A 25,727-nucleotide genomic window follows, 5' to 3' on the forward strand; every position below is an offset into this window, starting at 1 on the left:
TAGAAATGTTTAGATTGGCTCCTTTCCCGGGAAATTCGGTGTGGGCTCTTCCTGTCGCCGTCGATATCTGTCGCTCCACAAGACGCTCAACAAATCGATACTTCGCTATCTTTCTAAGCGGAAAGACCCACAGCCTATTTGTTGAGCGAAATCTGTTAGAATTATTGCCATGTCTGAATCGCAGTTGGTTTTAATTCCAGTAGATGGCAGCGATCATAGCGATAGAGCATTTGAGTGTGAGTACATTGCAAGCAATATGTATATATTTGCAAGTTAAGCTTAAATACCGTCAAGAAATTTTATACTTACAGTTTAGTGAGCTAATTCTGAGCTGGATTCTGTGATGAATGTCTCTGTTTCTCAATGTTTTCACGGTTTTATACTGATTGCATTTGAATTCACTGCAGTGCTGTATTTTGTATTCAAGAATTTGTCAGATGATTATTCGCATAAATTACTGTTTAAAAATTTCTCTTACGCTGGAAACATGCCATGCCTCATGCCGATTGCAATCAACTCTTTTAAATAATTAAAGATTTAATTTTTTTTCTCGCTGGATTTCAATGGAAACAGCTGAAATTCAGTCTTGAAGCGAAAGGAACATTTTTTAGCCAGCAGTTTTATACGTTGCCCTATCAACGAGATAAACTTAATGGGAAACAAATTCTAGACAGCTAGATACACAATAAACAGAGTCGCTCTTTCGTCGTTCCAATAAAAATAAAATAAAAAGCTATTTTTTCACTGGAAGCTTTGTACTTCTCTTAGTTTTTAATGACTGAGTGACTCACTAAATACTGATCGCCAAAACATTTGCCGGCAAAGTTTGCTTGAATTTTTAAAATAGTATAAAATAAAAGACAGTTATAGATACTCCGGAACAGGATCTCGGACCTAGAGGCAAGTTATTCATCTGCAGTATGAAGAACTGGTTTATAACCGTTCCATAAACTACAAGCAATTTGATGAAAAGTACAACATTTTTTAAAATTTGTTTCGAAACCACGAGAACACGTGATGATCAGTTTGCTTTCATTTTCAAATTTTGAGGATTCCCTCCCCTCCCCCGTCTAAACCCCCAAAAGCCGTTCAAACGCCCACTTTACTAGTGTCCTACGCAGCCGTTTTTAGGCTCATCACGAGCACCATATTCCCCCCTTCATTTGTCTGCTTTAATTTGCCATTTTCATGACCCAATCTATGATAAGTAAGAACCGGAATTGCACCGGATTTGCTGTCGAACCAGTCTGACGTCTCGCTGTTGTCTATAGCTGCACACTCAAAACCTTCATCACTCTCACCACTTTTCTTGGTCACCCATAGCTTGTCGTGATGTTCCACAAGCTTTCCCTGTGTACCGAATCGAAAGCTTTTTCAAAGCGTACAAAGTGTGTATCCATTCCTGCTCTCCACTCATTCAGCAGTTTTAAGAGGTTCCTCAATTTAAAACTCTGATCCATTGTCCTTCTGGTCTCGGTCTGCAGCCGACCTGTTCCTTCCGAAGCCTTTTTTCGACGTCATTCTTGATCCGCTCTCCAATCATGAGCATCCTTTTTCTTTATTGATTCATGGTCCGCCCATCACTGCTTTTTCTTTGGTGCCAAGCTCTGCCGCTTCTTCTTGTTAGCTCCTTTCTTTATCATGGGTCCGTTATCTTCTGGAGTTTTACCTAAATAATAAAACTGTCGTATGTTAACAGAATTCCATGACACAGACAAAAACTTAATAATTTTCATAATTTTTCGCTCTGTGTTGTTAATATTGGTTTTTCTGTATTAACAGTTTATCTTCGATTTATGCACAAACCTGAATATACTGTGGGAATATTACATGTGCACGAAGCATCTTCAAACACCATCATCAGGATTCCGCGTAAGTTACCACAATCATGGGAACTATTGTCTCTAAGTTTGTTGCAATTAAGGTGATGCTGGACAATTTTCAACGCAACACAACCGCGGCGCGCACAACTTTTAACGCAACATTTTGTTGCGACAATGCGTTACAAGTTTTTAAGGGCAACAAAAACTCACAATGCCTTAACGCAACAAATCAATGAACAAATTGCTTCGCGCTATTACACGAAACTACTTTTAACGTAACAATGCTGCGTTAAAAATCGTTCCGTACAGCACCATCTGGTTCTTTATTTAATAAAGCTGAACTTGTTTGAAGTTTTTCTTCTTCGCTGTTTTTGCCAGCTTTCTGACTGTGCAGTGCCCAACCCTCTTCCTCCTCGCTTGTTACTGATGAACACAATTTTTCATTTTTAGTAGGTAGCGACATAACGGAAGAGGCGATAGAGAAGATAGTCAGAGCACAATGGCAAAAGGTTGATGACTTGATTGACAAGTACAAGAAAAAGTGTGAGCAAGCTGAGGTAACAAGCCCTGAGTCTGACCGATGGTATTAATGGCAAACAAAGTGAAACAAACCCAAAGCAAATTTGAACTACAACATCTATTGGTTGCTTTCTTAACCTTTCCTTTGTTGTTAAAGCAGCCATCCCGTTTAGGTAGACTAGTGCAAGGGAAACTGTACTTACTTATCTCGTAGATGTTAGCATAAACCAGTGACAGACTATAGGTAAACTCGCTATCTGATTGGCTGTATAAGGGCGGTCTAATTTTGGAGAGAATGCCCTACAAGCGTGCGGAAGGAAAACCACCAAACAGACAAACTTACCAGCTAGAAATACACCATTTTTACAGAATTTCTTTGTTCAATAATCTATCACTGGCGGACTTATGGTAAGACAATTACACAGATCGTCGATCGTCCGACGCGCTAACCACTACACCAGCGCGCATCCACGGTTCAAAACTTTTCCCGTGCGTTTTATCACAGGAACAAAGAAATTCGACCACATTACGCCTGCACGGAAAGAACTGCGTTGGCGGCCGGTTAAACAACATCTTTACTTTCGCAACGAGGTCTCCAATATTCTCAGCTTTCCCTTGTACAAAATACGACTAGACAAAGGACGTTTTACAATCGAACAGTGGATACCGGGAACAATCCAGACCGAAACGTTAAAACTTTGGAAACTATTTCCTCTTTTAAATTCAATCTAGTTTAATGGAAGACTTTCTAAACAGGGACTGATTTCAAGTACTTTACTTTCTTTTTTTTTCACTAATTAATCTAATTGAATGAATTGTAATTAATATTAGCATCTCACTGAAAAGCCCTGCAAGGGTATTGCACACAAAAGTAGGGTGGGTATTCCATTCGGCATAAACATAATTGTTTTGTGCCAAGGCCCCTTTACGCAGCAGATTACGAACCAGTGTCATTCCTAGCGGCTCCTCTTCTGAGCGAGGGCTCTGGCCATGTGACTTGTATTCGATCTCATCGAGGAGAGATGTAATAAATTTAAAAAGCGGGTAAAAAGTTCCTCTCTTTCGCTAAATTCGTCAACATGGCTGGCTTTTATTTGTTGAGCTAGTTTACATAAGCTTGGCAATTTGACAAAACTTTTACCAAATTCCTTACATCGGCCAAAATCATCAAATCCGTCATGGCTGGCTTGTATGTGTTTGGCTAATTTGCGTAAGTTGGCAATTTGACAAAAAAAATTTGCCAAATCGTCAACTTTGTCCCAACGTCGCCTTGTAAACAGATACGTGATCACTTTTAGTATATTCATGGACTCCTAGATTATGATTTTAGTATTTTTAGGAACAGCGACATCCATTCCTATATCACCCGGAGAAAGAATGATTTCCGTCTCCCACTCGTCCGAACAAGCTAGGGAAAGAAGAGACTCCTTTACCAGGGTATTAAGGAATGGAACCTTTTAGAACAGTCTTTCAAAGACATAGACTATTTTTAATTTTTAAGCAACGTATCAAAGAGCGTGTTTTTAGCTAGTTTTCAATTTTTACTCCTAATTTTTATTCCTTATTGCTGTCTTTGTATTTTCTATTTTTAAAATATTTGTAATTTTTAAATCATTTGGAAGTTTTTAATGCGTTATGTATTTTTTTTCTTTTCTCTTTCTCAATCTACAGGGCCCCACTGAATATCACTTTCGTGATGTGGGCTCCCTGTATAAAGATTGTTGGCTGGCTTTTGTGTGTTGAGCTAATTTGCATAAGCTTGGCAATTTGACGAATTTCGCCAAATTCGTCACAGTTGCCAAATCCGTCATAATCGTCAACGGCAAGATTTCGTCAAAATTACCAAACAGTTATAGGTGGCGGGATGAAGTTGTAGAACGAACTCACCCCCCTCATGCTAGCGTACCACAACAAATGGCCTATATCAACTACTTTTTGCCGTTGATTCCTCAATGTTTATCTTACCATAAAATAAAGAACTTGGATAGAAGAGTAATTCAGTTATATAATAGCTGCTTACACAGTCCTCTCTTGTTTCCAGGTCAAGTATTCGGTCCTAATAGAGACAAAAGGCAAACCAGGAGAGGTGATCTGCAAATTGGTCAAGGAAAAGAATGCCTTGATGGTTGTGATGGGATCAAGAGGCCTGGGAACAATCCGTCGCACCATATTAGGCAGTGTGAGCCAGTACTGTATTGATCATGCGCACATCCCAGTTACTGTTGTGCCACCGCCCACCTAAACACGGTTACTCACGGCTTTAGATAACTTTCGGCATTGCTATTATAAGGTTTAAGTCAAGTAAAGGACATTATATCAGTAAGAACGTATGGATAGTGCAGAACACCACGACTTAGACGTATATGCGGACTTTCGCTGGCGTGTAATCTGCCTTGTAACACATGAGCATTAAAGAACACCAGTACTCAGTTTCTAGCTTTGAAATTCTTGTTCGACATTTCTTCCGCCGCCAGTATACAGCAGTTTTGTTGCAATGGACGAGTCAAGATTGTTACAATCCAATTTTTCTTAAAAGCCGACCAGCATAGCAGACCAGCCTGTGGCAGCATCCCTCTCCCCATTCAGTCTCGCGGGCTCAACCGTGAAGACAGACGGCTCACACCAGCATCACTTTACATTACCATCACGCCTTTGGTTTTGCATGAATTTTGCGGAAGATGTCGTTAAACTTGTTATCTGGGAAGAGTAACTCTAGAATTCCCTCCCACAGAACGTACAGAAGACGCTTGTTTAAACTGCAGTACTGAAAAGTGTCGAATACCCTGCAGAGAGAAAAGCATACGAGATTTTGTTAGAATAAATGTAGGGAATTGTCTGTTTCCAACCAACAAACAGCATAGCACACCAGTGAAAGAAATTTACCGACAAACGCCCTCCATGGTAACTTCTGAGCCAAGAAAGCGCTTTAGTTCCTCTAATAAAAAGATAAGAGACAAAAACATACATTGAGTAGGACAACATACAACTACTAAAAATGGTATCCCTGCAAATGACTGAGAAAATATATCTTAAATTCATACAATGCATTCACAAACGGCGGACAAATAACTGGTACTTGACAATCAAAACAAGAAACACAAGGACAAACAAATTTTTCAATAAATGCAAGCTTACTGAGACATCAATCGACGGATCTAGTGCAGATTTTTCTAATAGCAAGGTTTTATGATGGATGATTTCATTCGGGATGAGTTCATCAGTGTTCTTACGTTCATTGGTTTGTTTCTTTTAGCAACAGGCGCTAACAAGAAATGATCAGCTGTTTTTTTTTCCCGAAGGATTCAACCTTCGAGCGCAATGTCTACATAAAATATCAAGGGATATTGGGAAGAACTTCAGTCTAACAGATTGAAACTGTAAAGGTTTGCTTATGGGGTGAAAACAAAGCTGAGAGGGATAATTCCTCCCAAAGAAGAGGCTTAACAATTTGCGTGGTATACGCGGGGTTGACATCTCACGCGAGAGGGATAATTCAAACAATTTACCTGGTATACTGCCAAACATCTTCGTTTTAGCAGCCACTCTCGTTCTAACTTTAACGTCTTTCTTTCTCTCTGGAGAACTTTCGGCTAAAACTCCACCTGGCCAGAACGAATCCCTGAAATACAACAAGCAAATAGCATCAAATCACGCAAAAACTGAAACTATCAGAAACTGATAATACTCACCTGAACAACTTGACGTACTCAGCTATCTGCTCTGATGAGGTCGCATAGTTTACGTAGTCGACGATTTTTCTAAAAGCAAATAAGATTCGAGTCGTTAAGTGTACAAGGCAAAACTGACGAACCAATGTCGCTGAATTCTTACCGATTGATTGTGTCTCCGTATGTGGTCTTGATAATTTGCCTCAGCAAAACCACGATACGGCGCCTCAGCCACAGATTCCTGGGCAAAGACAATTACAACACACATTACGTTTGCAACAAAGCTCAGGCTCTTCAACAATATGACGAGACAGATTATGAAGCATTTCCCACCTGTGCTTGAGGTCAAATATTTCGTCCATAAGCAACAACAAGATTCTGAGAGGAATGTTGTCATCCTCCTGCAACACAGCGGTAAAATCGACAAAAGAAAAACAAATTACAACTAAAGGTCGTTTAACCTCAAACTAAAAATGCGTTCACTGTTTTACCTCGGCATCAATATCAACGTATAACTGTCTGGCGTCTTCCTTCAAGTCACGTCTCTGCCCTGGCTGATGGAATAATTATACATACAAACGTTATAAGGGCAATTTTGATGTAAATGTAAAGACATAAAAAAACTACATTCCATATGACAGTACAGAATTCATTATCCGAAGAGCAGGACAGAGCGTGTAATAAATCATCGGAAACGCTAAGGACTCGTCCAACCCTCACTTGATAAACTGTACCTTGGTAAATATCTTGTGTACTCCTCCTGACAAGCTATCCGGTACGGTTTTGATTGCGTGTGACACATGACGAATGGGAGCCACAAGAGTATCCACCTAACACAGGCAATAATACACACATTGGTTTGAGTCACTGAGTCACCAGCTTGTCCTAGTGAAACTCTGGACAATGGAGCTGTACACGGCACGAAAACAAGAACCTTTGGAATATATCGCAATTCTCCGGGCCTATATTCGTCCTTTTGTCTGGGAGGGTCTATTGTTGGAGGGAATCCGTTTGAGCTTCATAATTGGTTGGGTTTAACAGTAAGGATAACTTGAAACCAACAGCTTTGTACAGTTGACCTGGACAGTCCATGGGCTTCCATTCGAAGGGCTTATCATTCGAAAGATCTTAGCACCTGAAATTTTGAGAGGAACTCATTTTGGGGGGACGAAGGGGGAGGGGGGTTCACTGTACACTGAAATAGGCTGATACTCCGTAAATGGACAACACTTTGGTAAAATAAGCGAAGCTGTTTTTCAAACATTAACATCCCTTCCCTAATGCGGCAGTAAACTTTGACTCTACTGATGTAGAAGTTTGTTTTTCGCTACAAGGGATTAAAAATTTTTCATGTTTTGCACTGTCTGTTTTCATTTTCAATCGTATAAGTGGTACTTTTCATTGTAGTTTTGAACATGGTTTTCAAACATACCTTATTATAGGAAATTAACAATGCACTTTATTAACGCAATTTTACAAAATTCGCGTTAATTTAATGTATCTTAATTAATGTCGATGTAAATTTAATGCACGTTATTTTACAACATTGTTATTTCAAAGCATGCACCTTTATTTCATCACAAAACCTTATTAGTTCATGACTCCTCTATTGGCTCTTCAGAGTCACTATCTTTTGAATTGATAGGGTCTAGTTAGGCTTCAAAACCAAATTTTCGGCTTTAAAAAAAAAACTAAGAAACATCCGTGCACTTGTCTTGGAAGGTTTTATTGACGGAAGTCAAAACGCAGTTTGGCATTCAGAAATGTAAAGTGCGAGTTTGCAGAATTATAGAAAAAAGCAGTAAATAAAGCAAGATGCTTATCGAAATATTCGCGTTAATTTAATGCATGTAAACCTAACTTTTGACAAATCCGCGTTAATTTAGTGTAACGTAAATTTTCTTCGCGTTGTCAACGTACATTGTTAATTTCCTATAATAAGGTACTGTTGTATATAGTTGATCTTTTGAAGCAGATCCCTTGAGCCAAATGATCTAAATACGCTAATCTGCTAAACTAAGGCTTTTACTACTACTGCGCAAAACATACGAAACGGTGCAGAGCTGTAAAACCGAGGAAAGCTGGGGATGCAGTTGCCAACTCACCTTTCTGGCGAATTGTCCCTTTTCACGAGCATAAGCTCCAGGTATGAGGAAATTATTTACAATCTCAAACATACCCGGATGCTGACCAAGGATTTCTGTGGACAAAAGGCTCTGAAAAAAACAAAAGAAAGAAACAAATAATACACTTGTTTGGATCTCTGGATGTGTCTCATAGCTGTTATTGATCATTCACATGTGAACCGTGGCGAACTAATTATAAGGTTTTACAACAACTGCACAATGTTCAAAGTTGACATCTCGCTTCAAGTCGCTGAGGAACTCACACCAAACCTCACCTGTAGATAGGAGTCTAATGCAACTCGCCGTTTCTCAAGAAATTTCTTGTCCAGATTGTGAAATGTTCTTTTTCCCGGGAGAAGAAGGGCAGAGATCGGACCAAACTGTAACAAAATAAAGACAAGTCATTCGCTCGAAATATGTAGGGATCAAACTGGCATAGCAAACCGGAAAAAAAAAAAGAAAAGAAAAAGAAAGAAAGACTTGACTCAAACAGCTACCTTCTCTTTAAGGTGCATGTGTAAGTCATCAAAGTCACTGTATCTTCTGAAAACTTTCCAGGATTTTGTTCCTTCTGAACCTGCGCGGTACACGTTGATGGAGTATAAGGCATAGGTTTTTCCAGTGTCTTTACATGAGCCTAAAGGAAAGTAAGAAAAAATGACACATTCAAACTCACTGAAGAAGGTTTTCAATTTATCATACCCTAATGCATTTTATTCGCGCGTGGGTTTGTTTTTGGTTCAGTGGGGCATCTTTAACAGTTTGCGAAAATTAACCCACAATTCACACAAAGAAAATATAAACAGTAGGCATCACTTGCTAGTTAAAGCACGCTTTATTGCAGCTATAAAACTCCATTTTGTTGACTTACATTTTTCCTGGTTTGAGTACATGACCCACAGAATACGCGAAATTCACCGAGTTGCCGTTTTGTGACATCGTAAAATAAATTATCAATTAATTTTGTAATATCAAAGACACTAAGGTATCGCGCAAAAATAAAACTGAGTAGACATCTGCTGTGCAATCAAGAGAACGAACGCAGTTACCTATCTCGGTAATGGTAGCATTGATCCTAATGTCATCATCAGGGGTCCACAGCTTGACTGCGAGTGGGTTATCCTGATACAAACAAACACATCAGTAGATAATGCAATTTCAGAGTTTTGAATGGCTAAGCGGCCATGGGATATCAACCATTACACCATGCCCGAGATATATTGTCTTCTGGTTTTTCTTACAAAATGAAATCACCGAAATCTAGTAATTTTTTTGGGCAACTATTCCACTCGGCGCGTAATAATTTTAAAATATTACTTGTAGACCTTGTACTGAGAAGAATAAAGAAACAAATCACACCACCTTTTTATATCGATACTGCGTATTTTCAGAGCTTTAGAAATAATAGTTTTAGGGATAACTGAGCACACAGAGCTAAAAAGAGAACTGAACGCAGTGAAGGACACAAGCGAACGAAACGTAAGAACAGAAATGAATACCTCTGCTTGAGACAGCTCACTATCAATGCTGGCAACATCATCTGAAGTTTGAATATAAAATTAATTACTTCCTTGTTCTGTAAAGCAACTGCGAGAATCACACGCTAACTAATTACCCTGGAAATATTTGATTTGTGTTCGCATTAAACAACTGAAATGAGACTTCATCTTAACAAAAAGAAAAGTGTTCTCCTCTCCTCAAAAACCCTTTCCAAATTCCCATTATATCGTGATAGGATCTCCAATTAGCATTCTGTGTAAGACACTGTTGACACTCATTCATTTTATTATCTCTGTAGAATGCTACAACCAAACTGCCATAAAAGTCAATAATAGTTTGAGAGTAAGATTAGAAATCGTTTGTTTTTAATGCCTTCTACAGATGTGGCCAGTGAACACACCATCAGCTGTCATCTGCCTTACTTATTCTCCGGAGCAGACACGCCTACCTCCGAGAACATAGAACAGCTGCACAGGAAACTGCCAGCTCACTGGCCACTGACAAGTCACAACTACATCTCAGGCATACTCAATCAACTTACCTTCATCTGCATTTGACGCAGTTTCAAGATCATCTGAAAAAACAAACCCAGACGGCTCACTATCACTACTATCCAGTTTTGACCAACACGACTACTTGATAATAAACGTTAGTTTTGACCATGTCGTTTAGTTAAAGCGGTCCGTTTAGAATTGTTTATTATTGGACAGCTGTCAATTGCATTCGAATGGGTTTCACTGAATATTTATATTGCATGCAAGTAAAAATTACCTGACTTTTCCAGAGGTATTTCTAAATCAAGCAGACATCTACAAGAAAAAAAGAGATTTATAAGAACTGACATGCTTACTGGAAACGGGCTACAGAAATAATTTCTTATGGAGTTACTGAGATAGGTTCATATGGTCACACGACAAACATTTATCGTAAGGATTAAGGATTCACTTCCTGGCAACACCACCTGAGACTGACTCAACTGAAAACCATTAAATGTACTAAACTGAGTAAAATGACAATTAATTTGAATCTGCCATAATCCAGTCTAAGAGGCACACTGATAAAAGACACCGGGGACTATTAATTACAGCATAAGACTGATTACAAGAACTACTCATCATGCACACCCTGATGACATTTCACGAAAACGCACGATTGGAAACCGGCAGCAGTTTAACTAAAGCACTCACATTTCATTGAAACATTTCTCTACAATTAAACTGACTTTATAACAACCCACCTAATGTAAGCTTGACTTTTGAGGAAAGTACCATAAAATGACTCCTCTCGGAGGATATCATAAACCTACAAGACAAAGGAAAAACGTTTATATCTTATTCTGTTTATTTGAAGGCAATATTAACACCGAGGCCTTACGTGCCACATCGCACGAAGTGGATAGGTAACAGGTAATATTAACATCACATAAATTTCACAACTCTTCTACATGTACCTAGATCTCTTATAAACGCTCTCTTGCTGCGGAAAAGATGCCTTGTGGAATGTCAGAGCTGAGTGAGTGAATGAGAACACATGTAGCTAATTTGAAAACTTTTCGTACGTGGCTTGTTCAACTCGCTTTCAAAGAATTCGACTCTGTTTTCTAGATTCCAACAATTTTGTAACCTGAAGAAGCGATAGACGTTTGTTTGTGATGGAAAGGATACCATCAAAGATAAAAGATAAGGCGGTCACAGATAAAAGATAAAGAGGTTACAAATACTGCATCAATGCCATAATTACACTGCTCGTAGAGCCTGGGTTTAACATTTAACACTTATGTAACAGAGATTCAATTTTTTGCCACCTGTCCTTGAACGTCATCAAAGCAGTTTGGCGATGGTTCCTCCTGTGCGATCCGTTTGAAAATTTTCTTTGGAAGCTCTTTTGGCAGCGTAACTCTAGGATCAGCCTACATAGAAAGACACTATAAGGAACATCACAAATAACGGTACATGAAGATTTTAAACAATTCCAACTGGGAGGAGGTTTATCAATTGGATATTTACATAGTGTGGTCTTGGATTTGAACAAGGGAATAACATGTAGTAAATGCAATTGGCCAGAGTAGATTAAATGAACTTAGGACCTCCGGATCACAGCACCTTTACACAGTTGCCATATTCTTATGGCAAAGTAACACAATGAACTCAAATTTATATTTCACAGTTTTGATCCCTGCACGTCGTTTCTTTTCCTCTTAATATTTTCTCTTTTTTCTCTAAAATAAATCTAAAGGTGTGAAGCACTAACAGCGCAGATCCTTGAGCGCGAGGCGCCTCACACGCGTGTGAGGTACCACTCTCCATACATACACTCACTCCAGATCTGTTTTTGAAGACTGTGCGCAATCGTTGACAGACCAACGCAAAAATGTGACTATTTTGCAGTCGAATCCACCCGGGAAACAAACGTTGTAAGTGTTTTAAAAAAGTGCAGTGTGTTAGAGGTTGAATTGCTTTAAAGAGGCACTTTAGACAAATATACCCTCTATTTAATTTGTATTAGAAAGTAGATACAGTACCGTTTCGGAAAGGTATTGGTCAAAGATATTTTGTGCTGCCAATCGCAAAACTTCAGCATCAACTGCAGTGTCAGGATCCTCCTGCTGAACAAGAACATCATTTTCCTTAATTGTGCTACCAACACTCAGATATGCACGCCATGCTCAGTAATGACATTGAACTAGCAGGCCAATAATTATTCACTGTTTTACTACTTCCTGTATAGTAGAAAAATTTGTTTCATGCAAGTTTGCAGAAATTCTGCCATTTGTAGCTCAGGTCACTTTAAAGAGTTTGACATAAAACACGTTCTTGATGGAGTCAACACAGCGAGGGGTCCATGTTTGGGATTCATACCCAAGGTACCAACTACAATGCTCCTTTTCACTTGAACTGGAAACAAATAATTACTATACAGCAATAGGTTCAACGACCACTAGGCGAGGTGAATATAACATGAAAACAGGTATTCACTCTGACAGGCTAGCTACTAGACTGTTATCACACCTCGGTGGGGTGCAAACATTACTTTAATTTGTATTATCTAAGTAGTCATGAACGTATTAGTTTGTATCACTGTTAACAGTCCAACATACAGATGCAAATATTTAAAGAAAAGTCACAAAACTAATATTATTGACTTACAGTATCACCACCATTGCCTTCCACAATCAGCTGACGTTCAAGAGTCAATGACAGCTGCTGCTCAGCGGTTACCCGATAACTCTAACAACAAAAACAAGCACAGCTCAGTAACATAAACAAAGGCACCATATCATACACTCAAAAATAATGTTCCCTTCAACAACTGAGCATACATACCAGAAACCCAGAAACCAAGATGAATTTCTGTACATTTATAGTGATTTCATACCTTCGATTGTGTATCTTAATAAATGCAAACAATAGCAGAACTATATACCTCCACTGCCAGCCAGAAATAGAGATATGCTTGACCATTAACACTGTTCATAAACTCTGAAAAAAGAAGAGAAAACACCTGGTACAGAAAAAAGGTTACGGCAACTAAGATGAACTTGTCTTCAGGGTGATAACAAAATATGCAAAACAAATTGGTTTCTAAAACGGATATAATGCTACTCATGATCTAATCTGTGATTAACAGTGACAAGGAAAAAATTCAGATGCTTTAGGGTTATTTAAGTCTGATTATTATGTCTAATAATGAACTAATTTATGGACTTAAATAATGGTTTAATGTAACTTTCCATACTTCTAAAACACTTGGTGACACCATACATCACTAAGCAATAAATATCATATATGTCAAACACTAGACAGCATGTTTCATGTAATATGTCAAAAACGAGGGCGAGTGCTTTATCACGGGTTCCAAATACTGAGAAACAGATGAAAGCACGAGGCCGCAGGCCGAGTGCTTTCATCTGTTTCGAGGTATTTGGAACCCGTGATAAAGCACGAAGCCCGAGTTTTTGACATGTCTTCTCAAATGAAACAATAAGAAATTAATCTCATTAAAATGCAAATGTTTGATCTCAGATGAAAAACATGTTTCATCTCAGATGAAAACCTGGTGGTGTTTCATCTGGTGTTTCATTGGGGTATCAAGATTCATCCACCTGACCGAAATGGAGGTCATTTATTGGCTTTTGACTGCATGAATTATTAATGAGTTTGAGAATACCACATCCAACAACAAGTTCTAAGTTGAAAAAATAACACATACACTTTTTTTTTTACGAGAACGTCTAATTTTGGGGCTGAGGCTGAACATTCTTAAGATGTTCTTAGTTATCTTTTATAGTATTTCAATAAATCTATGCGGACGTGACCAAGACACCTATTATTTGGGTTAATTGGAAAATATAGACTGAAGTTGTACATGCATATTTATTTTATCCATTTAACAAATCGACGGCAGTTTTCTATGGTCTTTACTCTTATAGACCATAAAATGACGTCAAAAAATGTTCAAAACTCAAGTGGAACCACGAGCCGCAGGCGAGTGGTTTCACTGCCAAGTTTTGGACATTTTATGGCGTCATTTTATGGTCTATAAGAGTATAGACCATAGAAAACTGCCGTCGATTTGTTTTTTACAATAACATGGAAAAAGTGCAAGCAGAATTGGCTATTTTTTTCGTCGAGAAAGCGCGCGCGTTACATCTGACATCATTTTTATTGTCTGTACTCTTATAGATAATAGCTACAAGCCAATCAGCGCACAGGAATTTGGACAGTTATTGTAAAAATTTATATTGTTCATTTTAAGAAAACATTTTGTCAAAATGAAACTGTTCTTAAGTGATTCTCAGCCTGGGTAAGTTTAAGTTAATGTCAGCCTCAACATTCTTATAAAAAAGGTTCTTATAAAAAAAGAGTGTAGTGGAGTTGCTTTTGTTTTTCTTGGAAGAAATTTGAGGTGTTGGATATCCTAACAAAGCACAATCTTGAGTGTTTGATAGATCTTCTCAAAGGAACCATTAAATAAGAGGAAACGAGAAATAACGGCAAAATTTATGCTTATTAAGACCGACTATCCATACATGTGTACCTCTGTCTTTGTTAAAACATGATGGAGTATTAATTTAATACATTTAAGAACAGCTTTCTAAGGATCAATAGTTAGATATTTTTACCTATAAAATAGGACAAGGCTATGTTGTTATCCAAAATCACTTGGAGAGGCAGAATAGGCAAAGGATGGTTTGGTGGGATGAGCTTTCCAAGGTCCTCAGGATGCTCCTGTTTAAATGAATTGAAGAAAAAACAAACAAAATCAGCCTTTATTTTCTGGTTTTTATTTTCTGATTTATGAATGAACCTTCCAATCAGCTCAGTTAACAAAAACAGATGAGATTTTAAGTTACATATCTAACTGAACAGACAGTTTGGTCACCAAACTCATTTTAATGCCTTTTTAGGCCACAAATGACAGAGTACATTTTTGCAGAATGCCTTTGGATATCATGATATCAGTTTCAATAAATACATTGACAAGGCTACCCTGTTGAGATTATCAACAGTACATCATCCTTAAGTTTTACATCTTGCTTGCAAAGTATTGAAAATGCAGACAGCACAACAGGAAAGAACTACTTAATAATAATATTCAGTTGAAAGTTTTGACTCAAGCTTTGAGTGTGGTGTGACAGGGTTAATCACCTTGTTATTGAATTACTGTATATGGACTGGTAACTAATATTTGATAATCAGAGTAACTATTCATGTCAACACAAGCTTAAAGTTGGTACATGGTAGCCAAACTTGAAAACAACCAATAATCTTAGAAGACTACCCTCTTTAGAAGATATGAAGTTAAAAGAACTCATGGCTTTTTAACGTCTCACTTTATAAAAATATTATTAATACTGCATATACACCAAAAATTGCAACAGCAAAACATTTAAAAAAGACAGAATGATAAACATAAATATCTGACTCCAAAGGTACATGTACTGCAACTGTAATGTAAAGCATTCTCACCGAGGGCAAAGAAGGTAGTTCTCCGTCACCATATTTTAAAGTCCTAATCTTTGCTTCACAGATCTTCTTTACAAATAGAAGACTGCTCAACTGCTGCCTCACTGCAACATCAGCTGCACCTAAGCAACAATAATTACACTTCATTTCATAACAGAAAGAAGCCCTGAACTGTAAAACAAATATGTTTTAAAATAATACATTAATCACCAAACTTTACTTTAATTTATAATTTAAAACTGGGCATGGAACTACAACAGTTTGATAAAAACAACTACCAGAAGAGTATTGTAGAACAAGAGAGTAAGTTTCCACCTTCAAATCATAAAAAAAAATTGTTAAACAATGACCAGAACAAGAGCAATATGAACGCTCAAATTTAATAAATGACAATCAATCTAAATACTATCTTACTGGTTGATCAACTTTAATTAATATTTCAAGATTTCTTAATTGAACTTTTTAATAGGTTTACCATTAATTTTGACTTCTCATTTAAAGGCAACATGATGGCTGTAGTACTTAATGAAATGACTTAACCAAATCACCACAGACATAAGTTATTGGTGTCATATTACAAATCTGAGTTGTTGTCCTTGTAGCTGTTGTATGAAGGCAATACCTCTCTTCAAATTCTATGAGCATAGTGGCGACAATGACATGGAATATTTACACCTTACCTGATGCTTCTGAATCATGAGTTCTTAACTTTACAATCTCTACATCAACTTTATCCTTTGTACCCTCCACATCTTCCACAGTTGAAAGACCTTCCCTTTGAATTAAAATTCAGTAACTATGTATAGGTAAGTGAAGTCATCTCAATGTTTTAGGTTATCCTGTAGCACTTACATCCTGTAGTTACACTCAGTTTTGCAATGACCTCTGCCATGGGTTTGAATCCCGTTCAAGCCTGAATTTTTGTTAGGCTTTCTCTTCACAACTGCTTAAGTTTCATAAATAACTGGAAGGGTCTTTTTTCTATTTAATATAATGTGATTGTTGAACACAACAATTACAAAATCTTCTGTCATGGTTTGTTTACATTAATTTTTTGATCCACTGCAGGGAAAGCCTTAGACAGAAATTATTAACTTTGGATGGTCTTTATTATAAGTCATTTTGTTTGATATTTTTTCTTCTTTGAATGCACCTTCAATTTACTGGACTGGTTACCTAAGCCTTTTAACAGAAATGTTCAGTAAATTGCACATGCAGTGCATGCATCCAATAAATTACTATAATCACATGTTACAAATAATGTTATCAATGTAAGTAAATTTACAATTTCAAAACTTGGTGGGATGATCTTCCAGTTCTGTTCCATAATTAATTTTTACTCCAGAGTAAAGTAAGTGGTTGTAAACTGAGAAGAACAATGTTTACCTTATTATTGTCATAAAAGCTTCCCTTGTGAATGTTGAATCTTTACACTGAAAGGGAATTCAAAATAATTTTAAAAATGATTGCCTGGCCCACCAAAAGTAGCAAGTGAACCAGCCATGATATATGCAAAAGGAACAAAACAAAAGGCCACAGCACAGCAAGCCAAAGAGCAACTATCTACACAGTGGGAAAACAAAGAATGCCATGGGAAACATCCCCAAAGGATGAAAGAAGCTGATGTGGACCATCATAAAACTAGCCAGTGGCTAAGGAGTAGTGAGTTTAAGGCTGAAACAGAAGGTCTCATTGCTGCAGTACACAACCAAAGTCTCGCAACAAGATCTTATCAAGGACACATCATCAAAGATGGCACCGTTATGCAGAATGTGTGGCAAATATGAGAAAACTGTAGATCACATTGTATCCGGATGCCCTGAGCTTGCCAAAACTGAAATCATGCATCCACAGACATGATAAGGCAGCATCATATCTGCACTGGAAGGTGTGCAAGAACTTTAACATGCAAGGTAACTGAAAAATGGTATGATCACGACAGAAGATGAGGAAGCAACAATATTGTGGAATATGCACATTCAGGAAAACAGCAGCCAACAAACATGACATTGGATTAAAGATCACAAAAATCAGACATGCCAAATTATTGACGTGGTAGTACCATCAGACAAACACTGCACTAAAAGATATCAGGGCTCCATTTAAACTAGCTATGCTAAACTGGATGCTCCTGATGGTACAAATATTGATTTAAAAAAATAAAAAGATTTAAATAAAAACTGTCTAAGTAGTGTACATGTATAAGGACTTGGAAAATGAAATAGCTTGAATGTAGAAGATGCAAACAGAGACAGTTCCAGTTGTTATAGGAACACTTGGCATCATCAAAAGGGGACTGAATAAGTACGTTGAGAAGATCCCAGGCTCAATCAACATCACTGAGCTACAAAAGATTACTCTTCTGGGAAACGCTCACATTCAGAGGAAGTTTCTTTCAATTATTGATTGGCCTACTTAGTACTTAAGGACCACGGTTTGGCCCCGGTGCTAAAAGGAACAAACAGAAAAGCAAACAATCAATAATAATAATAATAATAATAATAATAATAATAATAATAATAATAATAATAATAATAATAATAACAAAAAAAGGTTTTGTTTTCAGGAACGAAAATTTTTGTTGAAATACATGCTTTCGATTCCCTCTCGTCCGGAATCTTTGTTAAGTGGTGTAGGAGGTTTTGTCACGTGATATTTTATCAACTTAATCATGTGACAAAACATCCTCCACCACTTGACAAAGATTCCGAGAGGGAATCGAAAGCTTGTAATTCAACATAAATTTTTGATCCTGAAAAAGAAACCTTTTTGTTTGTTATAATAGGGTGTCTCGAAAACGAAGACCTCTAAAACGAAGACCCTAAGACCCTAAGACCCCGAAAACTCGAAAACGAAGACCCCCAAAATTTCCAAGTGTAAGCACAAAAAAAATAAAATAACATAAAAATACATTAATTTATACCTCAAGTGAAATTTCCTTCCTTCCTGTGGTCCTACCATAGTTATCCGCCATCTTGAGCTGAGCAACCGCGTTTCTTGGAATACTGACCGGAAGTGTGTTTCCCGCTCCACTGGACCGGAGGCGCGTTTCCGAACTTCTCAGTTGCGCTGCTGGGTTTTTATTTAATAACCAACCAGCAAAAGAAACGAGTGTTAAATCCCTCCTTCTCGGAACTACAACCACGCGATCGTGAAAGCAAAAGAAATGAACCCAAGGCTTTCTACTATGAAAGTTGCTGCAATGATTTTGAAGTTCTTCAATCCCGAGTGTCGATTCCTATTGTTAACAAAATTCATCAGCCTCCCTGTAAAATAGGCCTTATAACGGTTTTTGATGCCATTTTGATGAGTAGGCAAACAGGCTTGAAATAACAGTGTTTGTATGGAAATCCGATGTCAAATAATTTTCATAAAACATCGCTTCTAAAATATTCATGAATTGGAAACTTTTGGTACTAGGAAAAGGATTTTAGGGAAAAAATTGGAGGGATGTACCAGAAAGCGTCCAGTCGTGTTTTGAACTTTCCATACATTTCCCTGTATTTTTCCCGCGAACTATGGCTTAGCAGCAGTTCACAGCTGGTTTGCTATAGAGATAAATGTATGGATGTACTCGGGATTGAAGAACCTCAAATTTATTACAACAACTTTCATAGTAGAAAGCCTAGGCTTCATTTCTTTTGCTCTCACGATCGCGTGGTTGTAATTCTGAGAAGGAGGGATTTAACACTCGTTTCTTTGCAGTTCGTAATTAAATAAAAACCCAGCAGCGCAACTGAGAAGTTCGGAAACGCGCCTCCGGTCCAGTAGAGCGGGAAACACACTTCCGGTCAGTATTCCAAGAAACGCGGTTGCTCAGCTCAAGATGGCGGACAACCATGGTAGAACCACAGGAAGGAATTAAATTTCACTTGAGGTATAAATTAATGTATTTTTATGTTATTTCATTTTTTTTGTACTTACACTTGGAAATTTTGGGGGTCTTCGTTTTCGAGTTTTCGGGGTCTTAGGGTCTTAGGGTCTTAGGGTCTTCGTTTTAGAGGTCTTCGTTTTCGAGACACCCGTTATAATATGACAGGATCAGGGAACAAGTTTTTCTCTAATAATAATAATAATAATAATAATAATAATAATAATAATAATAATAATAATAATAATAATAATAATAATAATAAATGGTTTTCTAACAGCATATTCATAAATGTAAAAATATGGCTCTCAACCTGTTAACTAATTAGCAAAGGCAGCTCATACACTCACCAGCCAGGCAATTGTCTGATTGACATAGTCTGGATCACAGACCATGGACACTGTTGGAAATAACACGCAAGTGGCTATCATTTCCTGTGAAAGTTAATAATCATTAGACAAGTACAGTAACAGGGGTAATCACTGCTTTGATTTACCGGTTATGTTTACGTATCTTCTTAGAACTGTACCTAACCATTTGACACTAACAACTGTTACAAACAATACCAAAGTTTAAAACTACCTTTTCTTTCTTCCATTTAATCAAATGAATTCATTTTGAATGTGTCAGTCCGATTCAAGGTTTATTCTAAAAACTAACCAATGAGGATCCAGTGAGCCCCTTTCTGTAATTTAAGGAGGCCCTTTTTCAAGAAGGGTGGGGGGGGGGGGCAAAATCTTTGTTCAGTCTATGTAAAAGCAACTCAAGAAAGTGTAGAATATGAACACAGAAACAAACAACCCCATTTGATGTGCCAACGTAAATCTTATGCTGCATTTTTTTTCTGGAAATCAGCAAAGCCATGATCTAGAATAAACCCTGCAGATTGAAACTATAATGAGTATTCTGGACTAAGGCTAATCTGACAATAGCAATATTAGACCCTAGGCCTAATGAGGCCTAATTTAGGTTTAGTCTATGCTTAGTTACTATAGCCCTAATAATTATAGGCTAAAACCAGGCCCAGTTAATTAAAGTTTCACTGAATAATAGGCACAATAAGAACTACATTTATTTAAGACCCACAATGTACCACAATGTGTACTTACCAGCTTCAGTATTCTAGGCCTAATCTAGTCTCCCAGAATATGTTTAGGTTTGCACTTTGCATTTAAAATGATCAATTTCCTTTTCCTTAGTTTTGAGTTGAACCAAAACAGCACTTTCTTCCATCATAATGTACAATGTTGTTCAAAGTTCTGTGAGTCCCAATTTTGCACACACATGTTCTATTTGGTTTTGTAACCATGGATGACAGTCAAATAATAATATTGTCAGTAGAAATTTCAAATTTTTCACATATATAATAATTAAGCTGTCTCCATATAAATTTGTGGTTGCTCAGGCTATAGTAAGGAGTGCAAATAAATTATTTGTAACCATGACCTATACTGTCTTGCTTTTGAACCCATCAGTATATTATTCTTAGACTAGCATAATAAAAGAACAAAAAAATAGCTGGACTCAGAACTTTATATATGTATAAATAAACAGCAAATGATTATCTGCAAACCAAGACAAACACTTACCCTGAAAAAATATCTAAATGGTTTGTTGTGAAAGTCTTCAGGAGGGAGGAGGAGGTATAGTAACATTTCACTGATGTCAGAGAGGTAGTCTATAAATATAAAAGTGATATAAATTAAACCAGTTAATTATATAAAACATGAATATGTTGTAAGCACACCATGTTTATTATATACATGTGGAACCCAGTAACAGAGAAACACATTAACCATGTTTTGTCCTATTTATAAAGCTCTTTGAAAGCAACATTGTTATGTTACTGAAATAGTATTGATGAAACTGTAGATAAGCATTACCTTTTTCCTTTCCTTCTGATAGACAAATTTGCTCTCTGCATATACCCATCTCCATTTCGTGTTCTACTTGAAAGAATGCTGTTTCTATATCCAGTGTGGCATTATCATCACCTAATGCATTCAAACAAATGAAAACAAAAATAAATTATGAAGTCAACAGCCTCACACAACAGGCTATCAGTTGAGAAACTGTCCATGGATATTCCCTGTAAATGGGGATAGTATAATGTATAATGTTCTGGTGGATCAGCTGAAGGATGGCAAGGTGGTTTGTATTCACCATGCTGGTACACCTGTAAATTGGGTGTGCAAGACTGCTCAATGTAAATAACATTATGTATGGTTGGGTAAGAAGAGGCCCACATGACTTACGCTTTAGTTGTCACTATGGTTGAATATTGGCCGAGGGTCAGTAGGTTGAGGCTACGTTGCTCTCTTTGCTTTCTGCATTGTTGCGTTTTTTCCTTTAATTACTACACAAAACATTTTGCTCCACATTCTCTAGCTTCACTGGCGTACCCAGGTGTATAAATGGGTACCAGTGATATACTGCTGGGGTAACCCTATGATGGGCTAGCATCCCATCCAGGGATTAGAAGCAATACTCCTAGTTGCTTAGTGCTACAGAAACCATGTTAAACACCAGCCAGATGGCTCAAAGTGTTACTTTACCTTTTATACCAGTTTCTGTAACATGAAGAGACTAGAAGCAGTACTACTTCTCCTGGATGGAATGCCAGTCCATCACAGGATACCCAGCATGAAGCAACTAGGAGTACCACTACTCCCCCCCTAGATGGAATGCCTATCCATCACAGGATACCCAGCATGAAGCAACTAGGAGTACCACTACTCCCCCCTAGATGGAATGCCAGTCCATCACAGGATACCCAGCATGAAGCAACTAGGAGTACCACTACTCCCCCCAAGATAGAATGCCAGTCCATCACAGGATACCCAGCATGAAGCAACTAGGAGTTCCACTACTCTCCCCTAGATGGAATGCCAGTCCATCACAGGATACCTAGCATGATGTTACCAGTTGTGTTACTATGCCCCCCCCCCCCTGGAATTTCCTGGATGGGTCTACTTCTAGTATTTTCTAAGTTTCCTGATAGTAGCTGACCACAGCAACAGCCACTTAAAAAATCCAGGTCCAAACCTGGCAGTTGTCATAGTGATGCCAGGTGATAAAAAGAAGTTTTAATTAGTGGCTTTGGGAAGCTTGAACCAAAGGCAACTTATTGTTTATTGTTTGCCAAACCCACCACCCATGGCCACACTACACAACTCTCTTGCTAAAATGTGAATAATTTTATATAAGAGCTGCAAAGAGAGTATTATGTTACTGATTCAGAACAATTTATCAATTTAAAGTTGGGTCTAATTCATACGTTAATGTGTTGCTAGCAAGCATTTAGAGTTCCCAAAGGGCTGATTTTTTATGTGGATTTATTAACAGGTTTTATAAGGTACTCATCTTCGAACAGTCCTGTAGCAAACAAAAGCATTGTATTCCAAAAGTCATTAATAGAGTGTGTGCACGGTGGCCATGTTGGAGGACCACAACAATTCAATGATTTTCCTTTGGGAAATATATAAATTATTTCTATTTTTATGCAAATATCTTCAATCTATTGTTTTAGTCCTCCAACATGGCCACCGTGCACACACTCTATAGCTTTAAAATGGGTGTGCAACAGAACAAACCAAAATGAGTTTCACACCTTCATTTTTCTCCACTCTCTGTTTAGCCTTACGGTAGATTTTCAAATGATTTGTTATATCATCCACAAAGCGTGTTGTCAAGAAATTTACCCATTCAACATCTTTGGACCTGAAACACATTCAAGATATGAGCATGCAGAGACTTATGAGTATAAAACAAACAAGATGCCAGACTACAATTATCAAATTATCCATAATAAAGAGTTGTTCTAAGAGCCAACACCCAAAGACATTTCAAACTCCAGATGTATTTTCAAATTGGTTTTACCGTGACTAGTGTAATTCATGAATTGATAAGTAGTTTTAGCGTATAGAAAGAACAGGTCATATACATATGTATCATAGACAGCAAAATATTTGAAATTGTATCTAACCTGTTTGCAAATGCTATAAGTGCCCTCTGTAATGTCTGTCTGAGATCATACAAGAAGCCTTCATCTGTACTAATCGTGTAATACCATCCATGGACATAATCACGAAAAAACAGCTGCAACACCTGACACAAATCAAATGAAATCAAATGTTCAATAATATGAAGGCCCGTTCTGGTCAAAATAAAGCATTTAATTTCCCCTTGTCAGTAAATTAATTTTTTCACTGTTTGTAATTAATATTATGTACGTCTGAAATTATTTTTGTCCAAGGCCAAATGGTTTAACTGCTATTAATTAATTTTTTTGTACTTGATAATTATTTTTTTCTAAGGAGGAATTAATTTTATGTTCCTCATGATTATTTTTGTTAATTTTTTTCTGAAGTGAGCAAAATAAATTTGTTGAACGTAGGAATTATTTTTGTGCTTTTTTTCCAACAAGCCTTTGCGGCCGTGCAATTGCCGTGTGCAACAAACATGGCGGCTCGTAAACACAGGTCACGTCGAATGGTGTTACGAGAAAGAAATATACGCGGTTTCGCACTTTTTCTGCAGAATCTCAAAAGCGTTCTTAATCTTTTAGCGAGTGAACAGGTCTTAACTGCAGAGATTCTAAGTGAATCAAGGCATCGTTTACTGGATGCATCTGGTACGTTGACCTTCTGATGACCTGATGAGTGACATAACGAACGGTGTTGGAAATGCAACCGGTATTTCATCAGTTGTGCTTCAAGATCCTGTACAGAACTTGAAGCATTCATTGACCCAGCTAATTGCATTACTGGCTAGTCTGATTGAAAGCCATGACAATGCAGACTTTTACGATGCCCTTAATATATCTTACTCAGCACCAATGCATCTTTCACAAACAGGACGAGGTCGTAAGCGCTATGAAATAACGAAAGAACAACTTGAGCATTTGCGATCACTTTATTTTTCTTGGGAAGCAATTGCTGGTATCTCCAGGTCAGCGTTTCAACCCTTCACCGGCGACGTGAAGAATTTGGTTTGAGGGATTCTTCCTTTTCAGATATATCAGACGATGAACTGGATGAAATTTACAGAAGTATAACCGGCGATTCAAGTACAGGACTCCTTACTCCTAACATTGGGAGAAGAAGATTTATAGGTGCACTGAGAAGTCGAGGCTTGAACGTTCAAAGATGGAGAATCACCGAGTGTCTACGACGTGTCGATCCTGTTGGAACTGCTTTACGCTGGAGAATGGTCATTCATCGCCGAAAGTATAATGTACCTACTCCCAATAGTCTATGGCATATAGATTCAGGGCACAAATTAATCAGATATAAGCTTATAACGCACGTCTGTATTGATGGGAAGACGAGGTTAATTTTGTATGCTGCTTGTCGGAACAATAATAAAGCAGAAACAGTGCTTTCCTTGTTTCAGAATGCGGTGACGACATGGGGATTACCCTCAAGGGTGCGTTCTGACTACGGTATGGAGAATTATCATGTTGCTGCTTACATGATACAACATCGTGGACCAGGAAGAGGCAGCATCATTACTGGATCTTCGGTCCATAATTCCAGGGTTGAGAGGACACATCGTGATGTTTATTCTGGTGTGTTGGTATTCTATTCTCGCATTTTTGGAGAGCTAGAAGATGAAGGTAACTTAGATGTTCTAAACGATGTACACATTTTCAGCCTGCACCATGTCTACATTCCGAGAATACAAAATTCTCTCGAGGAGCTTGTCAGGCAAATGAATAATCGGCCAGTATCAACTGAAAGAAACCAATCACCACTGCAAATGTGGGAGAGGGGTATGCTGGAGAACTTGCATTCTGGGCATACTGCATTGAGCGAAACTGAAATTGAACACTTTGGAGTTGATCCAAATGGCGTCCTAGCAGTGGAAGATGAAGATTACCAAGTAGATGTTTCCCAACCATAAATCAACCTTTCAGATGGACAGATTTCACAGCTTCCAGACCCTCTATCAAATGATGGAAACAGCGGAAAGCATATTTACTTCCAGAGCGTTGAAATTATTAACAGGTCTCTAATCTCTAGTTAAGACTCTTGAAGCCTAAAGAATCAAGCAACAACTGTAACAAAAATATTTCCCTTCAGTCTACATGATATATTTTGTTCCATTTGTGACATATATGTAGATGAAGTAGGCCACAGGAATGTACGGATAACTTAAATTGTTGTATACCTAGACTTTCACTCAACAAAATGAGCACTCTGATTGGTTGATTCTTGGTCATAAGCCCCTGATCAAATACAAATGTATCCCGA

General features: G+C 37.7%; 3 protein-coding genes across 4 annotated transcripts in view; 2 read left to right on the plus strand and 1 right to left on the minus strand.

The window, feature by feature from the left end:
* The first annotated feature begins 16 nt into the window (after window positions 1–16).
* On the plus strand, window positions 17–4,772 carry LOC146488608 (uncharacterized). Its single transcript, XM_085118839.1, has 4 exons — window positions 17–236; window positions 1,783–1,872; window positions 2,274–2,380; window positions 4,384–4,772. Exons 1-4 carry the CDS (start codon window positions 170–172, stop codon window positions 4,582–4,584), a joined length of 465 nt encoding a protein of 154 aa, XP_084974965.1. The 5' UTR covers window positions 17–169; the 3' UTR covers window positions 4,585–4,772.
* A 155-nt stretch (window positions 4,773–4,927) lies between these two features.
* The window catches only part of LOC146488609 (sorting nexin-13-like), a 30,517-nt gene continuing 9,717 nt past the window's right edge, over window positions 4,928–25,727 (minus strand). Inside the window, exons 4-32 of one of the 2 annotated variants that reach the window (XM_085118821.1) lie at window positions 23,459–23,580; window positions 23,084–23,193; window positions 21,357–21,467; window positions 21,063–21,151; window positions 19,824–19,907; window positions 16,989–17,035; window positions 16,283–16,377; window positions 15,606–15,724; window positions 14,759–14,864; window positions 13,060–13,115; window positions 12,783–12,863; window positions 12,158–12,238; window positions 11,441–11,545; window positions 10,874–10,938; window positions 10,408–10,445; window positions 10,178–10,210; window positions 9,636–9,676; window positions 9,186–9,258; window positions 8,634–8,773; window positions 8,412–8,516; window positions 8,116–8,226; window positions 6,745–6,840; window positions 6,502–6,564; window positions 6,344–6,411; window positions 6,174–6,251; window positions 6,032–6,100; window positions 5,849–5,961; window positions 5,226–5,277; window positions 4,928–5,125 (exon numbers count right to left, since the gene is read on the minus strand). In XM_085118821.1, the coding sequence (XP_084974947.1) occupies window positions 4,987–5,125; window positions 5,226–5,277; window positions 5,849–5,961; window positions 6,032–6,100; window positions 6,174–6,251; window positions 6,344–6,411; window positions 6,502–6,564; window positions 6,745–6,840; window positions 8,116–8,226; window positions 8,412–8,516; window positions 8,634–8,773; window positions 9,186–9,258; window positions 9,636–9,676; window positions 10,178–10,210; window positions 10,408–10,445; window positions 10,874–10,938; window positions 11,441–11,545; window positions 12,158–12,238; window positions 12,783–12,863; window positions 13,060–13,115; window positions 14,759–14,864; window positions 15,606–15,724; window positions 16,283–16,377; window positions 16,989–17,035; window positions 19,824–19,907; window positions 21,063–21,151; window positions 21,357–21,467; window positions 23,084–23,193; window positions 23,459–23,580 (2,490 nt within the window). In that variant the 3' untranslated portion in view covers window positions 4,928–4,986. Of the gene's footprint in view, window positions 5,126–5,225; window positions 5,278–5,848; window positions 5,962–6,031; window positions 6,101–6,173; window positions 6,252–6,343; window positions 6,412–6,501; window positions 6,565–6,744; window positions 6,841–8,115; window positions 8,227–8,411; window positions 8,517–8,633; window positions 8,774–9,185; window positions 9,259–9,635; window positions 9,677–10,177; window positions 10,211–10,407; window positions 10,446–10,873; window positions 10,939–11,440; window positions 11,546–12,157; window positions 12,242–12,782; window positions 12,864–13,059; window positions 13,116–14,758; window positions 14,865–15,605; window positions 15,725–16,282; window positions 16,378–16,988; window positions 17,036–19,823; window positions 19,908–21,062; window positions 21,152–21,356; window positions 21,468–23,083; window positions 23,194–23,458; window positions 23,581–25,727 lie in introns of both variants that reach the window. The other variant, XM_085118813.1, reaches the window with a different exon arrangement.
* LOC146488610 (uncharacterized) overlaps window positions 23,950–25,727 on the plus strand; it is a 2,298-nt gene continuing 520 nt past the window's right edge. The window contains exons 1-2 of the mRNA XM_085116738.1: window positions 23,950–24,106; window positions 24,488–25,727. The exon at window positions 24,488–25,727 is cut by the window's right edge and continues 520 nt beyond it. Of these exons, the coding sequence (XP_084972864.1) occupies window positions 23,965–24,106; window positions 24,488–25,377 (1,032 nt within the window). The 5' untranslated portion in view covers window positions 23,950–23,964 and the 3' untranslated portion in view covers window positions 25,378–25,727. The remainder of the gene's footprint in view (window positions 24,107–24,487) is intronic.

This window comes from Pavona decussata, unplaced genomic scaffold (assembly GCF_977016875.1).
Source record: "Pavona decussata unplaced genomic scaffold, jaPavDecu1.1 SCAFFOLD_9, whole genome shotgun sequence".
Classification (NCBI taxonomy): Eukaryota; Metazoa; Cnidaria; class Anthozoa; order Scleractinia; family Agariciidae; genus Pavona; species Pavona decussata.